This window comes from Malaclemys terrapin, chromosome 9 (assembly GCF_027887155.1).
Source record: "Malaclemys terrapin pileata isolate rMalTer1 chromosome 9, rMalTer1.hap1, whole genome shotgun sequence".
Taxonomy (NCBI): Eukaryota; Metazoa; Chordata; order Testudines; family Emydidae; genus Malaclemys; species Malaclemys terrapin.
Window position 1 is genome coordinate 93,434,869 of NC_071513.1, and position 21,463 is coordinate 93,456,331.

The 21,463-nt window shown below is 41.8% G+C and overlaps 1 protein-coding gene across 6 annotated transcripts in view; it reads left to right on the forward strand.

The window, feature by feature from the left end:
* NAALADL2 (N-acetylated alpha-linked acidic dipeptidase like 2) overlaps positions 1-21,463 on the forward strand; it is an 899,698-nt gene that overhangs the window by 825,942 nt on the left and 52,293 nt on the right. For all 6 annotated transcript variants that reach the window (XM_054039851.1, XM_054039853.1, XM_054039852.1 and 3 more), the window contains one exon: positions 13,049-13,142. In XM_054039851.1, the coding sequence (XP_053895826.1) occupies positions 13,049-13,142 (94 nt within the window). The remainder of the gene's footprint in view (positions 1-13,048; positions 13,143-21,463) is intronic.

Genomic DNA, 21,463 nt, shown 5'->3' on the forward strand with positions numbered 1-21,463 from the left:
AAAATACCTGTTAGCAAGTATGTCTGTACTAATATAGACAAAAAAAAAAGATTCAGGAAATATTTTTTTGACAAATAGATTCCTTATTAGGCATATTAATACAGAACTTTGAGTAATAATTAATTTAAACTACAATACAGAAAAGTAATTCCTGCATCCCTCAGAAGCCATGCAAAGGTTTGGAGGAGTCAGGGGGGGTTACAGAGGAGCTGAGGGAGAGGGAACTAATTACTGGGAAGGAGCCTGGGAGTGAACCTGGAGGGTTGTTGGGTGTGGGTGGGAGAAGTATAGAACAGGGTTGTTGTTTTTTTGGGGTGGGGAGGATTGTTAGGGAGTTGGGGAGCCTCCCCCATACAGACCGTGGCTGACCCCTAGCCTCTCCTGTCCCCATGTGTCCCTGCACCCCCTCTCCCATTCAGCCCCTGGCTCAATGCTGTCCCCCCATTAGCTCTTCTGAACCCCACTCTGTGACACCCCCCCCCAGAGCCACATGTGCCCCGCTCGGTCCATCCCCCTCATATCCTGTGTCTCCTCACCTGGTCCCGCGGGCAGGGTGCTGTGAGGAAGGCAGCCACTGCCTCCTCCCTCTCTGCTGCTGGCTGCCCTGGCCCTGAAATGACTGGCCTGTCTTCTGGTGCCACAGCAGCCCCTGGTGGGCAAAATGTGTAATTGCAGCACCTCCCCAGCAGAATCTATTTTGATAGAATCTATTTTCTGTGGGGAGGCGGGAGAGAGAATCTGTGGGGGATATGAATTCTGCCTGTGAATAGTGGCACAGAATTCCCCCTGGAGCAAGATAAGCAGGATCTGTCTTACCCTTATGCCTGTCCTGTGTAGTCTTATAGGCTGGGCTATGGTCTGCCATTAGAAATTGAGAACATTTAAATTGTATATAATATATAAAATACACACAACTGTGTTAAAGAACATTATTAAAGTTGCTTATTTTCTAGATGCCTGACTTGAGAACTTGGGTCTGATTTGCAGAAGTGCTGAGCACTCGCAGCTGCAACTGATATCAATGGAGCTGTGCTTTGAACATAGAAATAGTTGTATAATGCTAAATTACTCTGTAAAGTTAGGTGCCAAGCATCAAATTGGGCTCCCAAAATCAGTGGATGTTTGCCTTAGTCTCTGTGCCTCAATTACCCACTGGTAAATGGGGAATAATAATACCCCCTTGTCTCACACTATAGTGAAAAATGCCATAGAAAAGTCCATGAGGAAACAAACAGTGCTGTCTTCAGGCAGGGTTTGAATAAAATGTTGTAAATAAGGCATGAGACCACACACTGAACAAGAAGGAGAAAATAAAATGTATAGTTGCTTATTAAGTGAGCACTGTCTGTCACAAGCATTGAATGAGGCAGGGATACTATAGGAAAAATAATATGTGAGTATGTAATTAAAGACTGTATCATAATGCATACACACCACGGGGTGTCTTAAGATTGCACAGGCAATCTTGATTCTAGCATTTCCTAACTTCTGAGTGCTTGACTTTGCAGCCTTAGTGTTTTTTTAATGTAGTTGTGTGTGTGTGTGTGTGTGTGTGTGTGTGTGTGTGTGTGTGTGTGTGTATATAGAGAGACACAGAGAATTTTTTGTCATTAACTCGTTTACTTCCTGATCAATATTTCCTGAACTGAGAATAAATTGATATTAGGTGAAATGTTTTCCTTTTGGAGTAATGCATTTAATATTTATAACACGGCATAGTATGATGAATACTTTCCCTTGTTCAGAAACAGCTATCTGTTGTGAATGGTTATTCTCTGGTTCATCTATTGTAGCCTTAGAGTCACTGTACGCTTCTCTCGGAGAGCCCCCTGCTGACCTGAAATGCAAGCTGCCAGATTGTGTTGAACTGAGTGTTAAAAATATACAAATATATCTGTCCCTGATTTTCAGTACATGACCTAGTCCTAAGGCAGCTTTAAACTGTAAGAACAAATAATACATATGTCGCTCCATAAGTGCTGATAAAAATGTTTCAAGGGTAATTTAACAGCCTTTGTTTTAAAAATAAATAAATAAAAGTTTAAACAAAATATATATATATATATAAATCTCCTGTTTCTTAATCTGTCCACCAAAACTACACTTAGTTACAGCCACAGCTTGTTAACATAGAAACGCAAGACTAGAAAGGACCTCGAGAAGTCAAGTCCAGCCTGCTGCAGTGTGGCAGGTCCAAGTAAATCTAGACCATCCCTGACGGGTTTTTGTCGAACCTGTTCTTAAAAACATCCAGTCATAGGGATTCCATAATCCTTGGAAGGCTATTCTAGAGTTTAACTACCCTTAGTTAGAAAGTTTTCCCCACTATCTAACCTAAATCTCTGTTGCTGCAGATTAAGCCTATTACTTATCTTATCCTACTTCAGTGTACATGGAGAACAATTGATCACCATCCTCTTTATAACAATCCTTAACATATATTTGAAATCTGTTACCAGGCCCTGCCTCTGTTTTTTCTCAAGACTAAACGTGTATAATTGTTTTAACCTTTTCTCATAGGTCAGGTTTTCTAAACCTTTTATCATTTTTGTTGCTCTCCTCTGGACTCTTTCCAGAAAATTTGTCCACATCTTTCCTAAAGTGTGGCACTTAGAATTGAACACAGTACTTCACCCGCGGCCTCATCAGTGCCAAGAAGAGCAGGACAGTTATTGTGTATTACATGACACTACTGTTGATGCACCCCAGAATGATATTGGCCTTTTTTTGCAGCTGCATCACATCATTGACCCCTATTCAATTTGTGATCCGCTCTAACACTCACACCCTTTTCAGCAGTACTACCACCTAGCTTGTTGTTCCCCATTTGTAGGTGTGCATTTGATTTTCTTTTCTTTTCTAAATGAAGTACTTTGCACTTGTCTTTATTGAATTTCATCTTGTTGAATTCAGACCAATTCTCCTATTTGTTGAGGTTGTTCTGATTTCTCACCCTGTCCTCCACAGTACTTGCAACCTGTCCCAGCTTGGTGTCATCTGCAAATTTTATAAGCATACTCTCCACTTTATTATCCAAGTCTTTAATAAAAATATCCAATAGTACAGGATCTAGAACTGACCCCTGCGGGACACCATTAGATTCACCCTCCCAGTTTGACAGCAAACCATTGATAACTACACTTTGAATGTGTTCTTTCAACCCCCTCATAGTAATTTCATCTAGACCACATTTCCACATGACTAGGTAGGCAAAGCTTAATTGATTATTTTTACCAGTTGTACTTTTTAAGGAGATGTTCCTCCAGTTTATCCCCTCTCCCCTCCAAAACACACACACACCCAGAACTTCTTGTGAGTAAAGCAGAAGTCTGGGAGGTCAGAGAAATTGGGTCTTGTTCCTGCCTCAGCCTTGTCTTTTCTTGTATGATCTTGAGGAAAGTCACTTCACTTCTTTTGTGCTATAGTTTCCCCCATCTATAAATGGGTGCAATAAGAGGTTTAGTGATGCTTGATTGTATAAGCAGTGCTTATAGAGCACATTCAGATTCCAGTGTTGTCAACTCTTTTGATTTTTATCATGAATCTCATGATTTTTCATGTTTTTCTTACAGTCCTGGCTGCAGGAATCATGCTATTGCATGAGAATCTCTGCTTTTATTTAAAAAAAAAAAAAAAAAAAAAAAAAAAAAAAAACTCACCATCCTTCATGCAGACAAAAACTTGAAAATGTGAAGCAAGTGTACTTTGAAAAACCAAAAGGCAAATAAACCCCCCCCCCCACATTTATTATTCTTAAAAAAAAATTCATGACTTTTGGAGTCATTCATGATTTTTGAATATTTGAGGTTGTCAAACGCTAAGATTCTCTTATGAAAGTCAATAAATATATGCAGAATATTATGATTTATTAAGGTCAGGACACTCCTACTATTGTACTTGTGTTGTGGTGGTTCCCAAAGACCCCAAGTGAGATCTCCATTGTGCTAATCACTGTACATATACCTGGGAAGAGGGAAGATGTCCCTGCCATGAAGAGCTAATAGGAGAATTAAGCAAGACAGAAAATAATGGCCACGCAACATAGAAGCATCATTTCAAATCTGTCTTGTGATTAACTTTTTAAAACTAAATTACCTGAATCACTCCCCTCCTCCCCCATATTCCAAGTAACTCAGCCAACATGTTATCTTTCTGTGCCCACTCTCAACTGACCACCCATGGGTATAGATGCAAGAGAAAAAACATGACCAATCAGATGCTGCCTATTTTAGAGGCCAGAAAACTGAGCCCCAGAGTTTAAATTCATCATCCAAGCAGATCTTAATTTGTGGTGGGGCTCTTATCATTCTGGGGGCAGAGCCCTGGTACCTCTTCTGTCAGTGGCGTGCAAGGCATGACCTCCTACATATGGTGAGTACCAGGTTACTCTGTGCGGAGGAGGCCATCATTATTGCTTGGGTCCCCTCACCTCTTCTGTCACAAATCAAGCATTGCATCCAAGGTCACTCAATGAATCGATGTAGGGTTGCCACCCCCGAGGCTCAAAAAAACAAACAAACAAAAAAGGGACATCCCTTAGCAAGGGAAGAGGAGCACAGAAGGGAGGGGAATAGGAGATGGCTCCGGGGAGTGCGAACAGGGCCATGCTGAGCAGGAACAGCTGCCACCATGATGCGAAGCAGGGTGCTGTGGGGCTGCTGCCTTAAGCTCTTTTCACTGCTCTCAGCAGCTTGTTGGTCAGGTGGGAAGCTGCAGCTTCTTAACAGTTCTTAACTGCTGCTGGGGAGCCTTGGAGCAGCTGGGAGAGAGGAGGAAGATAAGTCACCTCTCAGGCTGCTGCTAGGAGCGGGACTCAGCTGAGAAAAACCAAGACTTTTAAAGTCCTAAGAAGACTTATCAATTTCCCAGGACACTTACCTCAAAAAAGGAATGATCCTGGGAAAATCTGAATCCTAATTGGGAATACAACCCAGGTCTCTTAAATCCCAACCACAGACCCAGTCGCATGTACCACAGCTATTGTAAATCACTTCCTCTAAAGTGTATTGCCATGTATCTAGTAAAACCAGCTTCTGCGCATGTACTGATTTTCTCCAATACATGCAGATCAGAAGGTCATTTTCTTAATGCACAGCCCAATACAATGTAATGGCTAACCCAGAACAAAATGATCATGTACAGGAGAGGATAGGAAGTCCAGTATAGTAATACACTGACATGTAAAGGAGGAGCTGGTACTCAATTCAAACTTCAAGTACCTGTTTCTAATTCGCTGTAGCAGATAGAATTGGAGTGAATCCAGTGTTGAAGAGCAGTGTTCACAAAAGGATAAATATAGCAGTTTACCTGCCTTTTTAAGTTATTTTGTTTGTAACTTGGCACATAAACAGTTCTGAGATGTCTGTTCGGCATTCTACACTTGGTGGAGCTAAAAATGTCCAAAGGTATTACAAATACAGGCTCAACACTTGCACCCGCTGAGATTTGCATAGCATGTAGCTAGTCTTCGGGCACAGTTCTGACAAAAAGGAATAACTCCTAAGATGTGGGATAGCTCTGTGCTAAAACAGCAATACCATGCAGATCGTATCCTGATGTGTATTTTGGCACATCTATCTATATTTGAAAGGCTCTTAAGCAAAGTGAACAGTCATGGCATAAGAGGGAACTTTCTCTCATGGATTGGTAACTGGTTAAAACAGGGATCAGCAACCTTTGGCACGTGGCCCACCAGGGTGTTTACCCTGGTGGGCTGGGCCGGTTTGTTTACCTGCCGCATCTGCAGGTTTGGCCAATGGGGGCTGTGGAAAGTGGCGCGGGCCTGGCAGGCCACGGGCCAAAGGTTGCTGATCCCTGGGTTAAAAGATAGGAAACAAAGGGTAGGAATACATGGTCAGTTTTCAGAATAGAGAGAGGTAAATAGTGGTGTCTCCCAGGGGTCTGTACTGGGACCAGTCCTATTCAGCATATTCATAAATGATCTGGAGAAAGGGGTAAACAGTGAGGTGGCAAAATTTGCAGATGATACAAAACTACTCAAGATAGTTAAGTCCCATGCAGACTGCGAAGAGCTACAAAAGAATCTCTCAGAACTGGGAGACTGGGCAACAAAATGGCTGATAGTATCAGAGGGGTAGCCGTGTTAGTCTGAATCTGAATCTGGACCCTCTGTTGCTTTTTACAAAATGGCTGATGAAATTCAATGTTGATAAATGCTAAGTAATGAACATTGGAAAACATAATCCCAACTATACATTTAAAATGATGGGTTCTAAATTAGCTGTTACCACCCAAGAAAAAGACCTTGGCGTCATTGTGGATAGTTCTCTGAAAACATCCACTCAATGTGCAGTGGCAGTCAAAAAAGTGAACAGAATGTTGGGAATCATTAAGGACGGGATAGATAATAAGACAGAAAATATCATATTGCCTCTATATAAATCCATGGTATGCCCACTTCTTGAATACCGCATGCAGATGTGGACGCCCCATCTCAAAAAAGATATATTGGAATTGGAAAAGGTTCAGAAAAGGGCAACAAAAATGATTAGGGGTATGGAATGGCTGCCGTATGAAGAAAGATTAATAAGACTGGGACTTTTCAGCTTGGAAATGAGACGACTAAGGGGGGTTATGATAGCGGTCTATAAAATCATGACAGGTGTGGAGAAAGTGAATAAGGAAGTGTTATTTACTCCTTCTCATAACACAAGAACTAGGGGCCACCAAATGAAAGGAATGGGTGACGGGATGGATCACTTGACGATTACCTGTTCTGTTCGCATTGGTCACTGTCGGAAGACAGAATACTGGACTAGATGGACCTTTGGTCTGACCCAGTATGGCCGTTCTTATGTGTATATTTCACTGTGGGCAGGGTTTTCATATCACAGTGTCTGCTAAATATGATCACTGCGTTCACCATAGTTTGCATGTGGAGGTGGGGGCTGTCTATTGTGGCCCCTCATTTTTCTGTCCTGTCCAGGTCAGGTTTCCAAGCTGTTTCTCTACCAGACATTGCATATACCAATGCATGCCCCAGTCCTGCAACTGACTTTGTACAAGAAACCCCGGCACCTTACTGAGCTTAGTATTATGTCATGAATACAAAACCGTTTTCTGAAAGTGCAAGTAAACAATAGCTCAGATAGCATACATGTGAGTGAAAAACAAATGCTTCTATTCCTCCTACCGTATATGTGACTTCCATGATCACTATTTCCTAAATATGACTGATGCGATTACATATTTAATATATGTCAGAATAACTCACGTTTAATTCATAACCTATGACAAAACATACAGAAATTTTGTAAGATTGATATTAGGAATTTGTAAATATCTTTGCTTTGTAGACAAAACAGAAATCAAGTAACAAGAAAAATATTTTTTGGGATAGTAAAAAGAAAAATAAATCGAAATGTATAAAACATCTCACATTTAGAATACAAATTTCCAAAAATAATTGATTTGCTCAAATAAAACAAGAATAATCAGTAAAGTCTTAGCCAATGTCCATTATAGTCAATTGAGGGCCTCCCCCCGCCTACATTGCAATAGGCTTTGGGTCAGGCCCTAAATAAATACTGGATTACTGACAATTGTGTAATACTCTAATTTGTTGACGTAAAATCAGCACCGTTCTCAAGATTAACAGAGCTATTTTCCCTCTCCTTAATTTGTAGGGCTAAAATGTTTTTCCTTTCATCAAGGACAAAACTGAGTGGTAGGACATTGTGTGTGGTCCACAAACCTGGAATTTGCTAACCCCACTGGTTTGTTAGATTCCAAATTTGTTGCTGCATCTCAAGGTTTTGTGTTGGGAGTTGGGTGGTGGGTTGGCTTGGGATCTGAGATATTCAGATGAGGTAATCATTTTGGTGGTTGATTATATATTTTGTTGGTCAGGATTACCTACTCTTGGCTATGGCAAGTTTGTATTTTTTTCTAGATTGTACGTGCTGGGGAAGGACTTAGAGGTGTTAGGATGGTCACTGCATTTGTAGAAACAGTCAACAAGTTGCAGTTACTGCTGCAGCATTTTGTGGCAAGTGGCCTGCATATTAGGTAAGATAAAGGCATATTACATGCTATTTTGGGGGTTGTGGTCTACCACAAGGGCTGTGATTGCCTCAGTGGCCATAATAAGAGTGTGACATGCTGTTCACTTCACTGCAGTCACCCTGCCCCTCTTTTTAAAAGCAATTTCCATTTGCTTGGATTTCCTCAGATATTGTGGAAGTTAAAGTGCAGAATATTTCCAATTTAGAATAGTAGAAAGTACACTTGGAGAAAGTGGTGAAGAATTAAATGAGGAATATTACCAATATTACATCTGTCACAGGTGAAAAACTACATATATAGATGAGTGTAATCCATTCATTGTTTATAGCCTTGCAGTCCTCCAAGTAATGTCACAAATCCACATGATGTCCCTGAGTGCTGATTTTTATAGTGCATTTAGATCCGTGAGCTGGATGAAACTTGGGTAAAACTGCAAGCAGGTATAGCTCCCTGATGAGCAGATGTGCTAAGATGTCGATGATTGGATGGAGGGAAAATACATCCGAATATACAGCTATCCTAAAAAAGTGTCATGTGATACTGAATCCCCTCTTGAGAGAGGCTTTCTCAAACTTCAGGGCCTGGCCCCATTGGAGAGAGCTAGTGGTGAGTGGCCTGAAATTCTCCCACTGAAAATAAGAAAATGTGATTGGCCACTGCATGGGGATTTTCTTTTATGCTTTTCCCACCGTAAACTAGGGTTACCATATTTTGTCCCTCCTAATGGAGGACACTCCCGGGGCCCCGCCCACGCCCCCAGCCCCGCCCCCGCCCCAACTCCGCCCCCTCCCAAAAAGCCGGACATGTCCGGGAAAATCCGGACGTATGGTAACCCTACTCCAGGAGGGGCGTGGATGTGTGTGCATGGGAAGCCAGAAGGAAGAGAGCAGAGCCAGGGAAAGAAACCTTAAATTTAGAAAACAGTTTTTATTATTGACTATAACATTCCCAGGTATCCTCAATTCAGAAACCAAACTACATTTGTCAGGCCAAAATAATCATCATTATTATTTTCTATACTTTGAATTTGAAGTTGAGGCAAATATGGCTGGGACAAAAGAGCCTTTTCCCATAACTTGTGCCTATTGGGTTTGTTTTCACGGTATTTTGTGCTTTCAGCTATGTGATTGTGCATGGATACTTTGTAAGCATAACTTAGATATTTAGTGTCTGATGCTGCAAATATTACAGGTCTAGTCTCTAAACCGGTGCTTCCCATTATTTAAGTCCAGGGGGTACATATGCCAAGAAGAACTGTGCCTAGTAATAGGTGTTTGCTAGATGAGGTATTCAGTTCATCCCTGGGAATTTCTTAGTTACTCATCCATCGAGCTTTGTAAGGAGATTTTTTCCTTTGCTTAGGATCTCGTGTCTGCCTGTCAATGGATCACCAGCAGCAGTTCTTATTATGTTTTAGCTGGACGGCGAAACAGCATGAAAAACATGATTATGTACAGCAAAGGTCAAATATATTTTGAATATTCAAAAAATTTTTGATGGAAGCAGCAGTTCAAAGAAATAATCGTATGCTACTCCCTTTCAGTCCTTTTGTAACATACCCAGTAGCACTCTGCTATTATCAGAATCTTTTATACTAGCATTTCTCTTGAAAATAATTGGATTTGTACTATAAAGGTTACAGATTATTTAAGGAAACAATTTCTCAACAGATACCCAAAGCTTTAGTGAAATAGAAATATAATTCAGTGTTTTTTTTTTCCATACTAAATCACAGAACATAAACAGCTCACAATCAGTTGGTATACTAACTATAATATTGTTCTTCAGACTGGATAATTGCATGTATGTTACATCAGTTATTGTGTATTATGATTGTTGTGTGAGGAGCTGTCATTAATAATTATAACTGGTAATGTGTGGTGGTGGAATCAATTATTATTTTTCTTTTTTTAGTATATCAGTTTGTGAAAGGAATGTTGTCTGTACCTTTCCCTAATGTAGCCTTCTATTTAATAATTTAGTAGTCAGTCTGAACCATGTTTTGAAGGGGGGAGAAACACGTCTTTATTTTGCATGTGTATTCTCTGGGGATAGAATATCCAAAAATAAGACTATAAATAAGAAATCAGTGGCCTTTTCTGTCTTGTTGCATTACGTGGGCTTGATGTATGTTTCTGCAGCATTATTACTCACTCGGCTCAAATCAATGCTCTGAGCTTTCCTCTCAGTGATTGATTTCTTCAGGTTAACTTACCATGTACGTGATTTAATAAACACTACAATTACTTCATTAACAAACATACAAAAGTGTCCACAGCAATATGTAAAACTGTTACTATGAGATTTGCAAATTGCTTCAGTCGGTCATAACTTTTTTTTCTTGGTATTGCCTAATCTAATGGATAGCACAATAGGGTGTTCATCTTTTGTAGCTGAGAAGCAAAACAAAATTGCTTTTGAGAAACATATGTAAGAGGAGGAATTTAGCATAATCAAAACTGATGCTGTTAGGGATGAAGGTGAAAGGGGGAGCAGCTTCCTGGGATGCTTCTGTTCCATAGCACGTCTGATATATCACAAAAGAAGCATTTTCCAGTGCTTTTCAAGGCTCAAACGTTTCTGTATCAGACTGTGCATTGAACAGAACCTGCACCAGTCTCATAGCATTCATAGCCCAAAGATGTGTGGAGGCTGAGAGAAATGTATGTAATCATAAATCAAAATTTAGTGAAGGTTTGTATTGATCAAATTAAGAGCCAATAATGATTTTAAGTGTAAATATTTTGGACAGTAAACCAATACTTAGGACTTACATATATATCTTTGAAATCATAGAATATCAGTGTTGGATGGGACCTCAGGAGTCCAACCCCTCCAGACAGATTTTTACCCAGTTCCCTAAATGGCCCCCTCAAGGATTGAATTTACAACCCTGGGTTTAGCAGGCCAATGCTCAAACCACTCAGCTATCCCTCCTCCCCACAGTTCATTCTCATTTAGTAGGATAGTTGTTCTAGAGACATGTTGTTCCCTAACAACTTATACATGTTGATGTGTGATTAGGGTAAAGGGCAACTGAGTCCATTTCACATGTGGTATTAGCACAAGGAAGGATTTGCAGGCTTTGGCCATTTGGGATCAGAGTTTAGGGGTGAACTTTCAAGTGCTCAGCACCCGTAATGGAAGCCTGATTTCTGTAGAATTCTGGGAATTTCCTCTTTTGTTATACTTCTCTTCCATAGCACCTCCATGATATTTCACAAAAAGCAGCATTTCTCAATGCTTTTTACTCAAAACTTTTCCTATCTGAATATATGCATTCAATTTTTTTTTCAATGGCCTCCAAGCATTGGTATGCTATGGACAGAAGTGTCCTAATTTTGAGTCAAAATATCAATGCAGCAGCTAGAACTCCATATCCTTTAACACTGACATTCTCTCCCCCCCCCCCCTTTACAGTTCAGCCTCTGTTCTCCAGTTTCCCTGCTGAAGTCCTGGGATATCATCTATTTTTCCCGTTGTTCTTCCTCAATATATGGTAGTTGTCTTTTTCTGTGCCTTTTGCAGTATTATTTCTTTAGGTGTAAATCTTAATAGCTTCACAATAGGTCTCTGCTTGGATGTGAGTTTCAGGCTGATGTACAATGTGCTCCTTCTATCTCTGTGCTGAAATCAGTCAGTGGGCAGGTCAAATACAATATTTCTTTTAGTGCTTTTTTTAGAGATGTTGCTGGGGTTCCATTTATCTTCTCTTTCCATAAAGACTTTTTTTTTTTTTGGGGTATGTTGCTTCATCTTCGTCTGTTCTTGGGGGTGAGTGTGGCAGAGAATGATGTTTTCTTTTCAATTCCTCCAATATTTTTTCTCAGTTAGCACTGTTGCCTTTCCCAACCTCTTTGTATTGCAAAGTTGGAATGCTACTTTCAGCCTCTAGCCTTCTGGTAGATTTTTGGAAGGTATATTTTATTATATCAGTGCCATCTGATGCCTTTTAAAGTATTGTACAATATGATTCCATTCAATCCACATTTTTCTCATCATTGCCCCCGTTACCTGTAGTCTTCCCTCCATCTTGGAGCATAGCCCTGCAGCTTTCTTTGCAATGCCAAGTGATGAAGGAGATGAGTAAGTGTTCCCCCCCTCCCCAGGTTTTTGTCAGTGTATTTTTATAGTGCTCCTGAATGGTGATGGGCTTGAAGTCCCTGGAGACTGAAATCCTGTTTAATCACAGGGTAGGTACAGCACAGCAGCAAAGCAAGTTTCCACACACTACCCTGGTATTGTCTTGAGCCTGAGAGACTACCTCCTGTAGATGAGAGGCGTTCTCCTCCAAAGCCCGTTCAGTCCTTGGCCTCACCTCTGAGATTGCCAACAAAAGTGCCATTTGTAGTAATGAAATTTGTGACATGGGCTACTGTCCACCTGGAGCTGGACTGAGACCTCCATATCACAGGGTCGGGGTGTTTGATCTGTAAGTTATTGGGGTTTTTCAACAGATGTGGGGTCAGAACACCTTCTTTAAGCTGTTATTCATGTCAAGCCATCGCATACTCCCTAGACACTGTGAGTTCTTTGGGGAGGGATAGCTCAGTGCTTTGTATTCATGTGATTCAGTGCAAAGAGCTTGCTCCAAAGACAGCTAAAGTCAGTGGAAAAAATTCCCTTTGACCTCATTGGGTTTTGGATCCTGCCCTTAGTGTCTTAGCAGTTCACCTGTCTGCTGTAAATAATTTTAAAAAAGAAACATTTTAAATTTGCTTCCTACTTTTAGAAAAACAAGAAGATATTTAAAAAAAACAACAACTCTCCCATAGTATCCTATGCCATATGAAAGCACTGAGCAGACGTGGTCATAAATTATAATCTCACTATACATTTTTGTACTAGAATTATTTTGTTAATAGCAGGTCTTGTGTGTGTGTTTTCAGTTTGTCCTTAAGGAGCTGTGTGTTTTATTCAGCTTCCCTGGCAGACCAATATAATGAAATTATATGGTATTCCAAATGAAATGCTGAGTATTAAACATGTTAGAAATTATTTAATCTCTCTTGATTTCTTTCAGCTAACGGGAGAGGTGACTTTGCAAATTGCCAGTGAACCGGTTCTGCCCTTTAATGCCCTGGACATTGCATTAGAAGTTCAGAACAGCCTTAAAGGTAATTTTATTCAAGCAAGACTAATCTCAGCTAACATAAAAAAAGGTTCAACTAAATTTCGATCCTGAGATTCTCTGTTTCAGTGTAAACAAAACCTGCTTATTTTATTACTCAAACAGTGTCTTTCTATGATGTTGACTGAAACATAATTTTAGTTTAACATAGGATAAATTGTTTACATTTCTTCTGATCTTACTAAAACAGTTTAATCAATAATTAGCATTAAAATCTCATAATTACTGTCAAAGATAAACAACCTCCATGACTGAGCTGCAAGAGTTTGTTTCCATTTAATGCTACGTTCAGTACAAGCAGGAAGGGGACTCTGAACTTCACAGCCATTTAGGCTCTGTAACTTTTACCATTTGACAAGTGGCCAGCTTGGTTGTTTATTTATTACTCTAGTTCACATTGGCAGCAGATCACTCCAACTTGCCTCTGTTTTCACAGGATAATGTTCTGTTGAATAATTTGTTTGAGTTGATTTATCAGTTAGATCCTGAAAGCGCTGTGTTTGAAACTGAATGACCTTGGTCTCTGTGTTTGGATCACAGGCTGAGGGAAGGGAAAAGACAATTCCTGTATGGGGAAAGTAGAGATTTCCTTTATCACTTGCTGCATCATGGCCCACACATACAGGGGAATTATCACCCATAGAGAGGCAGACATGTCTCCAGTTGAGGTGGGGAGAGGAGAGGATATGTTCCCGGTACTAGTGAACGCATCCCAACAGAGGGCTGCAAAGGCAAAAGTGTGATGGGATGGTTTCCTGGAGCATTCACAAAGGATTGAACTGGAGTGCATGGTCCTGGAAAGGGACATGTGTTAGAGGCAAACAGTTGTGACGCAGCACCTTTTGTTACAAAGGGCAAGCTCTGCACCCCAACCACGCACTGTCCTGCATACTAGTGGGGCCACTGTTTCAATCCATCTAACTGCAGGTCTGTCCCACAACCATTAACCCCCCCCAAGACATGGAGAATGAGAATTCTTTGCAGCGCATCAACTACAGGAGTTTGTGAGCCCTCCTTGGTTTGGCAGTGCCAAGGTTTAATTGGTCATAAGTTTGCATTACATTCTTGGTTAAATTTTTGTTAGACAAGAAGAAATGTGTTACCTGGGTTATTTATGAACTCAATAACTTTATTTTGGAACAGCTCAGCTGAAAATGTTCACTGAGGAATGGCTCATGACATGACATACCCCCTTAGTATTAATTCCTAATAACATTTCAGACATTTCCCACAACTACTCCTTCACTTCAAAGTACAAGCACAACGTATGCCTGTCCCTCTCACTCCTCGGATAGTTTTTGGAGGCACCCTCTCTGGCTGCCATAATTTTCAGAAAGTCTTGACACAGGCCTGCCGACAGCAATTCCGGGCCCCAGGGCAGAACAGTCCTAGAAATGGGCCTGACATTTGGGGGGTGCTGCGCCTGTGCTGGCTTGTGCCCGGTGAGCTACCAGCTGTGCTCTTCCGGTATGCCCAGGGCTTCCACATGCCCGCCCGGCTGCCTTCACCGCTGCCGGTACCACCCTGCGCATGCCTAGGAGCCCTGCGGCCCACCCGGGCAATTTAAAAGAGGGCCCGGGGCTCCCGGCCACTGCCACCGTGTCCCCTCTCATTTTTCCCACCCATGTGCAGAATGTATTTTATGATGTGCATCAATATGGAGGTGATGTGTGACAGACACAGCACCTCCGTATTGGTGCACATCACAAAATTCATGTGGTGGGGGTGGGGCTGAGGGGTTTGGCGTATGGGAGGGGGTTCAGGGCTGGGGAAGAAGGTTGGGGTGCAGGGGTGTGAAGGCTCCGGCTGGGGGTGCGGGCTCTGAGGTGGGGCCGGAGATGAGGGGTTTGGGTGCAGGAGGGTGCTCTGGGGCTACGGCGGGGAGAGAGGACTCCTCCCAGCTTTCTCTCCCCACAGTAGCACCTGGGTTGGGGGAGAGAGGCCCCTCTCCCTTCCGTGGCAGCTCCAGGGATGGGGCTGCAGAATAGGCACCCCTCCCTCCGGCCCCAGCTGGTCCGGGCTGGGGCTGGCCATGCCTGGTCCGGGCTGGGTCGCTCTGGCCGCACCTGGGTCCGGGTGCCCCGGCCTCAGCAGGTCCGGGCCGCAGCAGAGTTGGGGCTGGGGAAGGGGTGCCCTGGCTGTGGCAGGTCCGGGCTGCCACAGCAGGTTGGGGGCTGGACCCTGAGCGCCTGCGTGGCACTAAATAGGCTTCTCTGCGGCCACACAGCTTACAGGGAACTTTTCCCCGGGCCCTTTTAAATCCTATAGGCCCCTAGGCAATTGCCACCTTTGCCCACCCTTGTCAGTGGGCCTGCCTTTACACCTCCAGCTCCCCTTCCCTGTCACCTCCCTTGGTTCTCATAGATGTGCAAAATATGGCAAGCACTTGCCACACGAGGCATGGTCGTAATACTGAGAAACATCCGTCCTTGCCATGAGTCACCACCACCTTCCCTTAAGCCTTCCAAAGACACAATCTGCTGACATTCTGCAATTAGTAAGGGTATTTTAGCAGAATGACAGTTCTGGTATAGTTAAGGTTAAAACCAGCTTTCTGTTTAAAGAGGGACTATTCTAATTGCTGTAAAATCCACATAATTAATCATATTGCCTTAAAATGTGATGTGCATCATGGGGGTACAAGGTTGTTAGTGATCCAAATTTGGGGCCATTTCACCAAGTGGTTCCCAAGATATAGCTATCTGGAAAACTACCTCTATATTGCATGACCTGGGTGATTGAGGGTATGTTATGGTCATTGAATCCAAGCATGAATCCACCCCGTGAGTTGAAATTCAACCCAGGGCAGAAATCTGAAGTAAAAAAAGCAGGCATAGTTCCAATGCTTCTATGAAAGGGGCATTTTTGTTTGGGGGAAATGTAATCTGAGTACAGCAGCATATTCAGAAAGTGCTGAAACTATTTTTGAAAGGAAAATAACACATGGGAATGCTCACTGGGAAGGGAGAGGGGAGTAGGGCTAGGAGTACAGGGGAGGGAGGTAAATGCAGATGGGTGGTAAGGGAGGGAAGAGGGGTCAGGAAAAGAGGTAAGGATTAGAGGCAGTGAATGGAGAGAGGACGGGAGGGATTGGAGAATGTGAGGGGTCGCAGAGGAAATTGGGGAGTTAGGAGTGCATAAGTCAGCCCTAAATTCTCCCTTATGTCCGTGCTGGGATCTGACATTGTCCTACCTCTCTGCAGTCCCTCTCCCAGCCCACTGTGTGTTGTGGGATGTGGGAAACCCTGCTCCTCTTGGAGATTCTGAGCTCCTGTCCCTGTCCTTTCATGCAAGCTGGGATCTGGGATGGGGGGAAAGAAGGTAACAAAAAGTTAAACATCTGAAATCCAGATGATGAATAGTTAAGATGCCTATCACCTGTGTGTGAGGGGATGGCGGAGAGAGCTGGCCAGTGTTTTTGGGAGGAGATGGACTGAGTAGACCTGAGCCATGGCTGGAGAAGCCTGGGTCAAACAGCAGCAAATGGAGGTGAGTAGTGGGAGTGAGAGGCCCAGCTCAGTGTGGAGCTTGGGCTATATAACCAAGGTAGCATGTGGCGCTCCAGTAAACTGCTGCCTGTGGTATGTGTACTCAGGAGCATGGGGCAGGAGACATCAAGGAACAACTTCTTACGTGTTGATGGTGTCTGTAGTACCAGATAACGGCTTAATGGGATGAGAATGGAAAGGGAAACTGGAAGTGGTGGGGGGCTACATATTGCAGGGTGGAGAAGGAGAGACAGACACAGGTCTTCTTTCACACTTTGTTACTACAGCAGGCATGTAATAAAATTGTTAAGGTTTTGGGACATAGAGCAGGGACGAGATTTCTCTCACCAGCCCTGTTAGCAACCACACATTGTAAACATTTCAAGCATGACCATTATCCCCATTCCATTGTAACAAAATATACAGGAAGGAGGAGGGGCACTAAGGAATCACATAGCAACCATGTGATCTACTGGAAAGACCACTGGACTGGGACTACTAGCTCTGCCACTGGCTTGCTAGGTGACATTGGGCAAATCACTTCACCTCTGTGCCTCAAGTTTCTATCTGTGAAATGGGGATAATGTAAAGTTCTTTGAGGTGTACTGATGACTATATAAAAGCATTTAAAAGATTTATATTTAGAAAATGTATAGAAGATGCTTTTAGAAGGTTTTCTAAATGTGCAAAATCTTCTAAACATGAAGATAGTAATGTACCCAAACTGGTCCTGCAGACTCTGGCCATTCACAGAACAAATCAGTTGTTTCTCACAAACATCCATGTCGAGAGGTCTTTTCTAATTGGTTGATTTGCTTGTGACCAGTGATGCTCTTCCAAGTGGTCGTGAGGAAATATATTACTGTCAGAGGGCAGAAATGTAACTTTTAAATACTTAAGCCTTCATCAGTACTTTTTTTATAAGAGCAATTGGTTACAAGAGAAACATTATTGCACTCAATCCATCTGTCTAGAATAAATATCTATCCATTGTAGCCTGTCTTTGAATAAAATCCACATACAGCATGTGTAATGAAAGTCAGCTGTATAATTCAGTGATCAACAGAATGCAGGCTCCCAAGTCCCTTTCTGGTACCTGCATTTTTATTTATTTAACAACTTTAAATAACTAGCTAGATGATTCATTATGATTCATACTGGATTGTGCAGCACAAAGAATAGAAAATGTAGGATAATAAAGTGCCCTTGTTTTCCCTTAAGTGAAATAACACTTGTAATTTTTTTTTCTTCTCTCTAGAGTGGTGTCACAAGATGTTTAAAATGATATTAGTTAACACATCCTTTTCTTCTGAATCATCTGCCCTTCCAGTTTCAGCCTCTGTGTTTATACATAACATAAATCACACTTTGTCCCATCAGTGAAGTCCACATGATTTCTCATGCCCTTATAATTCCCTATGAGTTCAATATCTATAAATACTCAGGGTTTTATGAGAGACTATTAAAGAAATTATTTGTTTCATATAATGAGTTCAGTTTTAGTGTGTGATGCACACAGTATATAATAGCTCATCATTTTATATGAAATTCATAGATTCATAGATTCATAGATTCTAGGACTGGAAGGGACCTCGAGAGGTCATTGAGTCCAGTCCCCTGCCCGCATGGCAGGACCAAATACTGTCTAGACCATCCCTGATAGACATTTATCTAACCTACTCTTAAATATCTCCAGAGATGGAGATTCCACAACCTCCCTAGGCAATTTATTCCAGTGTTTAACCACCCTGACAGTTAGGAACTTTTTCCTAATGTCCAACCTAGACCTCCCTTGCTGCAGTTTAAACCCATTGCTTCTGGTTCTATCCTTAGAGGCTAAGGTGAACAAGTTTTCTCCCTCCTCCTTATGACACCCTTTTAAATACCTGAAAACTGCTATCATGTCCCCTCTCAGTCTTCTCTTTTCCAAACTAAACAAACCCAATTCTTTCAGCCTTCCTTCATAGGTCATGTTCTCAAGACCTTTAATCATTCTTGTTGCTCTTCTCTGGACCCTCTCCAATTTCTCCACATCTTTCTTGAAATGCGGTGCCCAGAACTGGACACAATACTCCAGCTAAGGCCTAACCAGCGCAGAGTAGAGCGGAAGGATGACTTCTCGTGTCTTGCTCACAACACACCTGTTAATACATCCCAGAATCATGTTTGCTTTTTTTGGCAACAGCATCACACTGTTGACTCATATTTAGCTTGTGGTCCACTATAACCCCTAGATCCCTTTCTGCCGTACTCCTTCCTAGACAGTCTCTTCCCATTCTGTATGTGTGAAACTGATTTTTCCTTTCCAAGTGGAGCACTTTGCATTTGTCTTTGTTAAACTTCATCCTGTTTAACTCAGACCATTTCTCCAATTTGTCCAGATCATTTTGAATTATGACCCTGTCCTCCAAAGCAGTTGCAATCCCTCCCAGTTTGGTATCATCCGCAAACTTAATAAGCGTACTTTCTATGCCAATATCTAAGTCGTTGATGAAGATATTGAACAGCGCTGGTCCCAAAACAGACCCCTGTGGTACCCCACTCGTTATGCCTTTCCAGCAGGATTGGGAACCATTAATAACAACTCTCTGAGTACGGTTATCCAGCCAGTTATGCACCCACCTTATAGTAGCCCCATCTAAATTGTATTTGCCTAGTTTATCGATAAGAATATCATGCGAGACCGTATCAATGCCTTACTAAAGTCTAGGTATACCACATCCACAGCTTCACCCTTATCCACAAGGCTCGTTATCCTATCAAAGAAAGCTATCAGATTGGTTTGACATGATTTGTTCTTCACAAATCCATGCTGGCTGTTCCCTATCACCTTACCACCTTCCAAGTGTTTGCAGATGATTTCCTTAATTACTTGCTCCATTATCTTCCCTGGCACAGAAGTTAAACTAACTGGTCTGTAGTTTCCTGGGTTGTTTTTATTTCCCTTTCTATAGATGGGCACTATATTTGCCCTTTTCCAGTCTTCTGGAATCTCTCCCGTCTCCCATGATTTTCCAAAGATAATAGCTAGAGGCTCAGATACCTCCTCTATTAGCTCCTTGAGTATTCTAGGATGCATTATACTCAAGGAGCTAATAGAGGAGGTATCTGAGCCTCTAGCTATTATCTTTGGAAAAATGTAGTGGGTTTGAGGGCAAAATACATATCACATTGTTTTAAAACAAAAAATTCCAATGTAAGCATTCATTTGTTTTTATGTTAAAAAGGGCGGTCTACATGGCCTCATTTCCAGATATAGAATGATGAACTATTCCCCTAAGCTCACACTCACTGTTGGAGTGGCTTGATTGATATGCACAATCATTTGTATTATATTAAGAATGACAATTCTAAATATTGCATGCTGCTTGGTATATAAACACTGCTGATGAAACTAAATAGATGTTCCTAATGCAGTGAATTTTAACCTTTCTATGCTGGCAAGGATCATGCATGCATAGTCCATCTATTATGCATAGAATATGAAAGGATATCCTTCGTTAGAAATGATGCTTGCATTGGATTGGTCGATAACTTTCATTACTCGTATATGATCCTTGTACTTTTGCTGATATGGGTGGGGGATTTCGCTTATGTTTTTACTGTTCCTCCTGGGTGCTCTAAAAGGAGACATGAAGATGGAGAGGCCATGGCTACCAGTGCTGGCCAAGGATGGAGAGCTGAACACGGTGTAACATCTGCATTACCCTGCTTGGTGCTCAAGAAGGGATTTTTGCCAGAATTCCCTCTAAGGTGGCTCTAAATGACATAACCTAGGCCTTATCGTATGCACTCTCTGCAGAGACCTAAATATTTCAAAATTAAAAGGAACAAATTCAACCATAAATTTGCCTTGTCTTTCATTTTGTTGCTCTCAGTAGATATTTTAAAACTGTCAGGTGGATTTTGCAGGGTACAGTTTTATACTTACACACTATAACTGGGCCCTAATGAGATTGTTGGGCTGATTCAAGCATATGTTTATCCACACCAAAAATGGAGTTAGTTTATTGATATCCAAAAAACCCCCAAACTTGATGTTCAGATCCAAGGGGGAAAAATAAGATATTTTACTGGATGTGTGAAAAGAGAGGAATAACACAGTGATTCTGTTAAGCTGTTTCAACAAGCCACAAAAGCCAAATGCAGCATATTGTCTCACGTCTTTTGCATTCAAAACAGCAGGAGATAGCATCATGTAAATCTAGGTCAAAGCATAAATTTCTTCCCTTTTTCATTATCACACCAATAAGTTCTAGTTGGCTGCTGATTGCTTATTAGCGGAAAGAGAAGAGTTCTGAGTAAAGTAAAAGATTTTACAAAGGAAAATAGTAGCATAAAGATTAAACTTCTGTTAGTTTATACATTTTGTGATTAGATTATTGCTTCTCTTCCATTAAACTTCACAGTTTTATGAAAAGACTGCACTGTCATTTGATTCTTTAGGATGGTTAATACAGTCTAACATACTTTGAGACATATGAAGTGTGCCTCTATGGCAAACCATTTAGAATCAGCCAAAATCTAGCACCTAACCTAAAACCTGTGCTGTTGGGACCCAACATGAATAGAAGATAAGCTTGGATAGCTAAGAGCATTAATTTTTTATGTCATATTTTTCCAATTTTTTTCTGCTTTTTATGATTAAATTTTATACCTTCAAATAATATTTGATTGAGTTGTCAACCAGTGTAGGGTTACCATATTTCAACAAGCAAAAAAGAGGACGGGAGGAGCCCCGCCCTAGCCCCGCCCCTGCCCCTCCCACTTCCCGCCCCCCCAGAACCCCCAACCCTCCCCCCGTTCCTTGTCCCCTGAC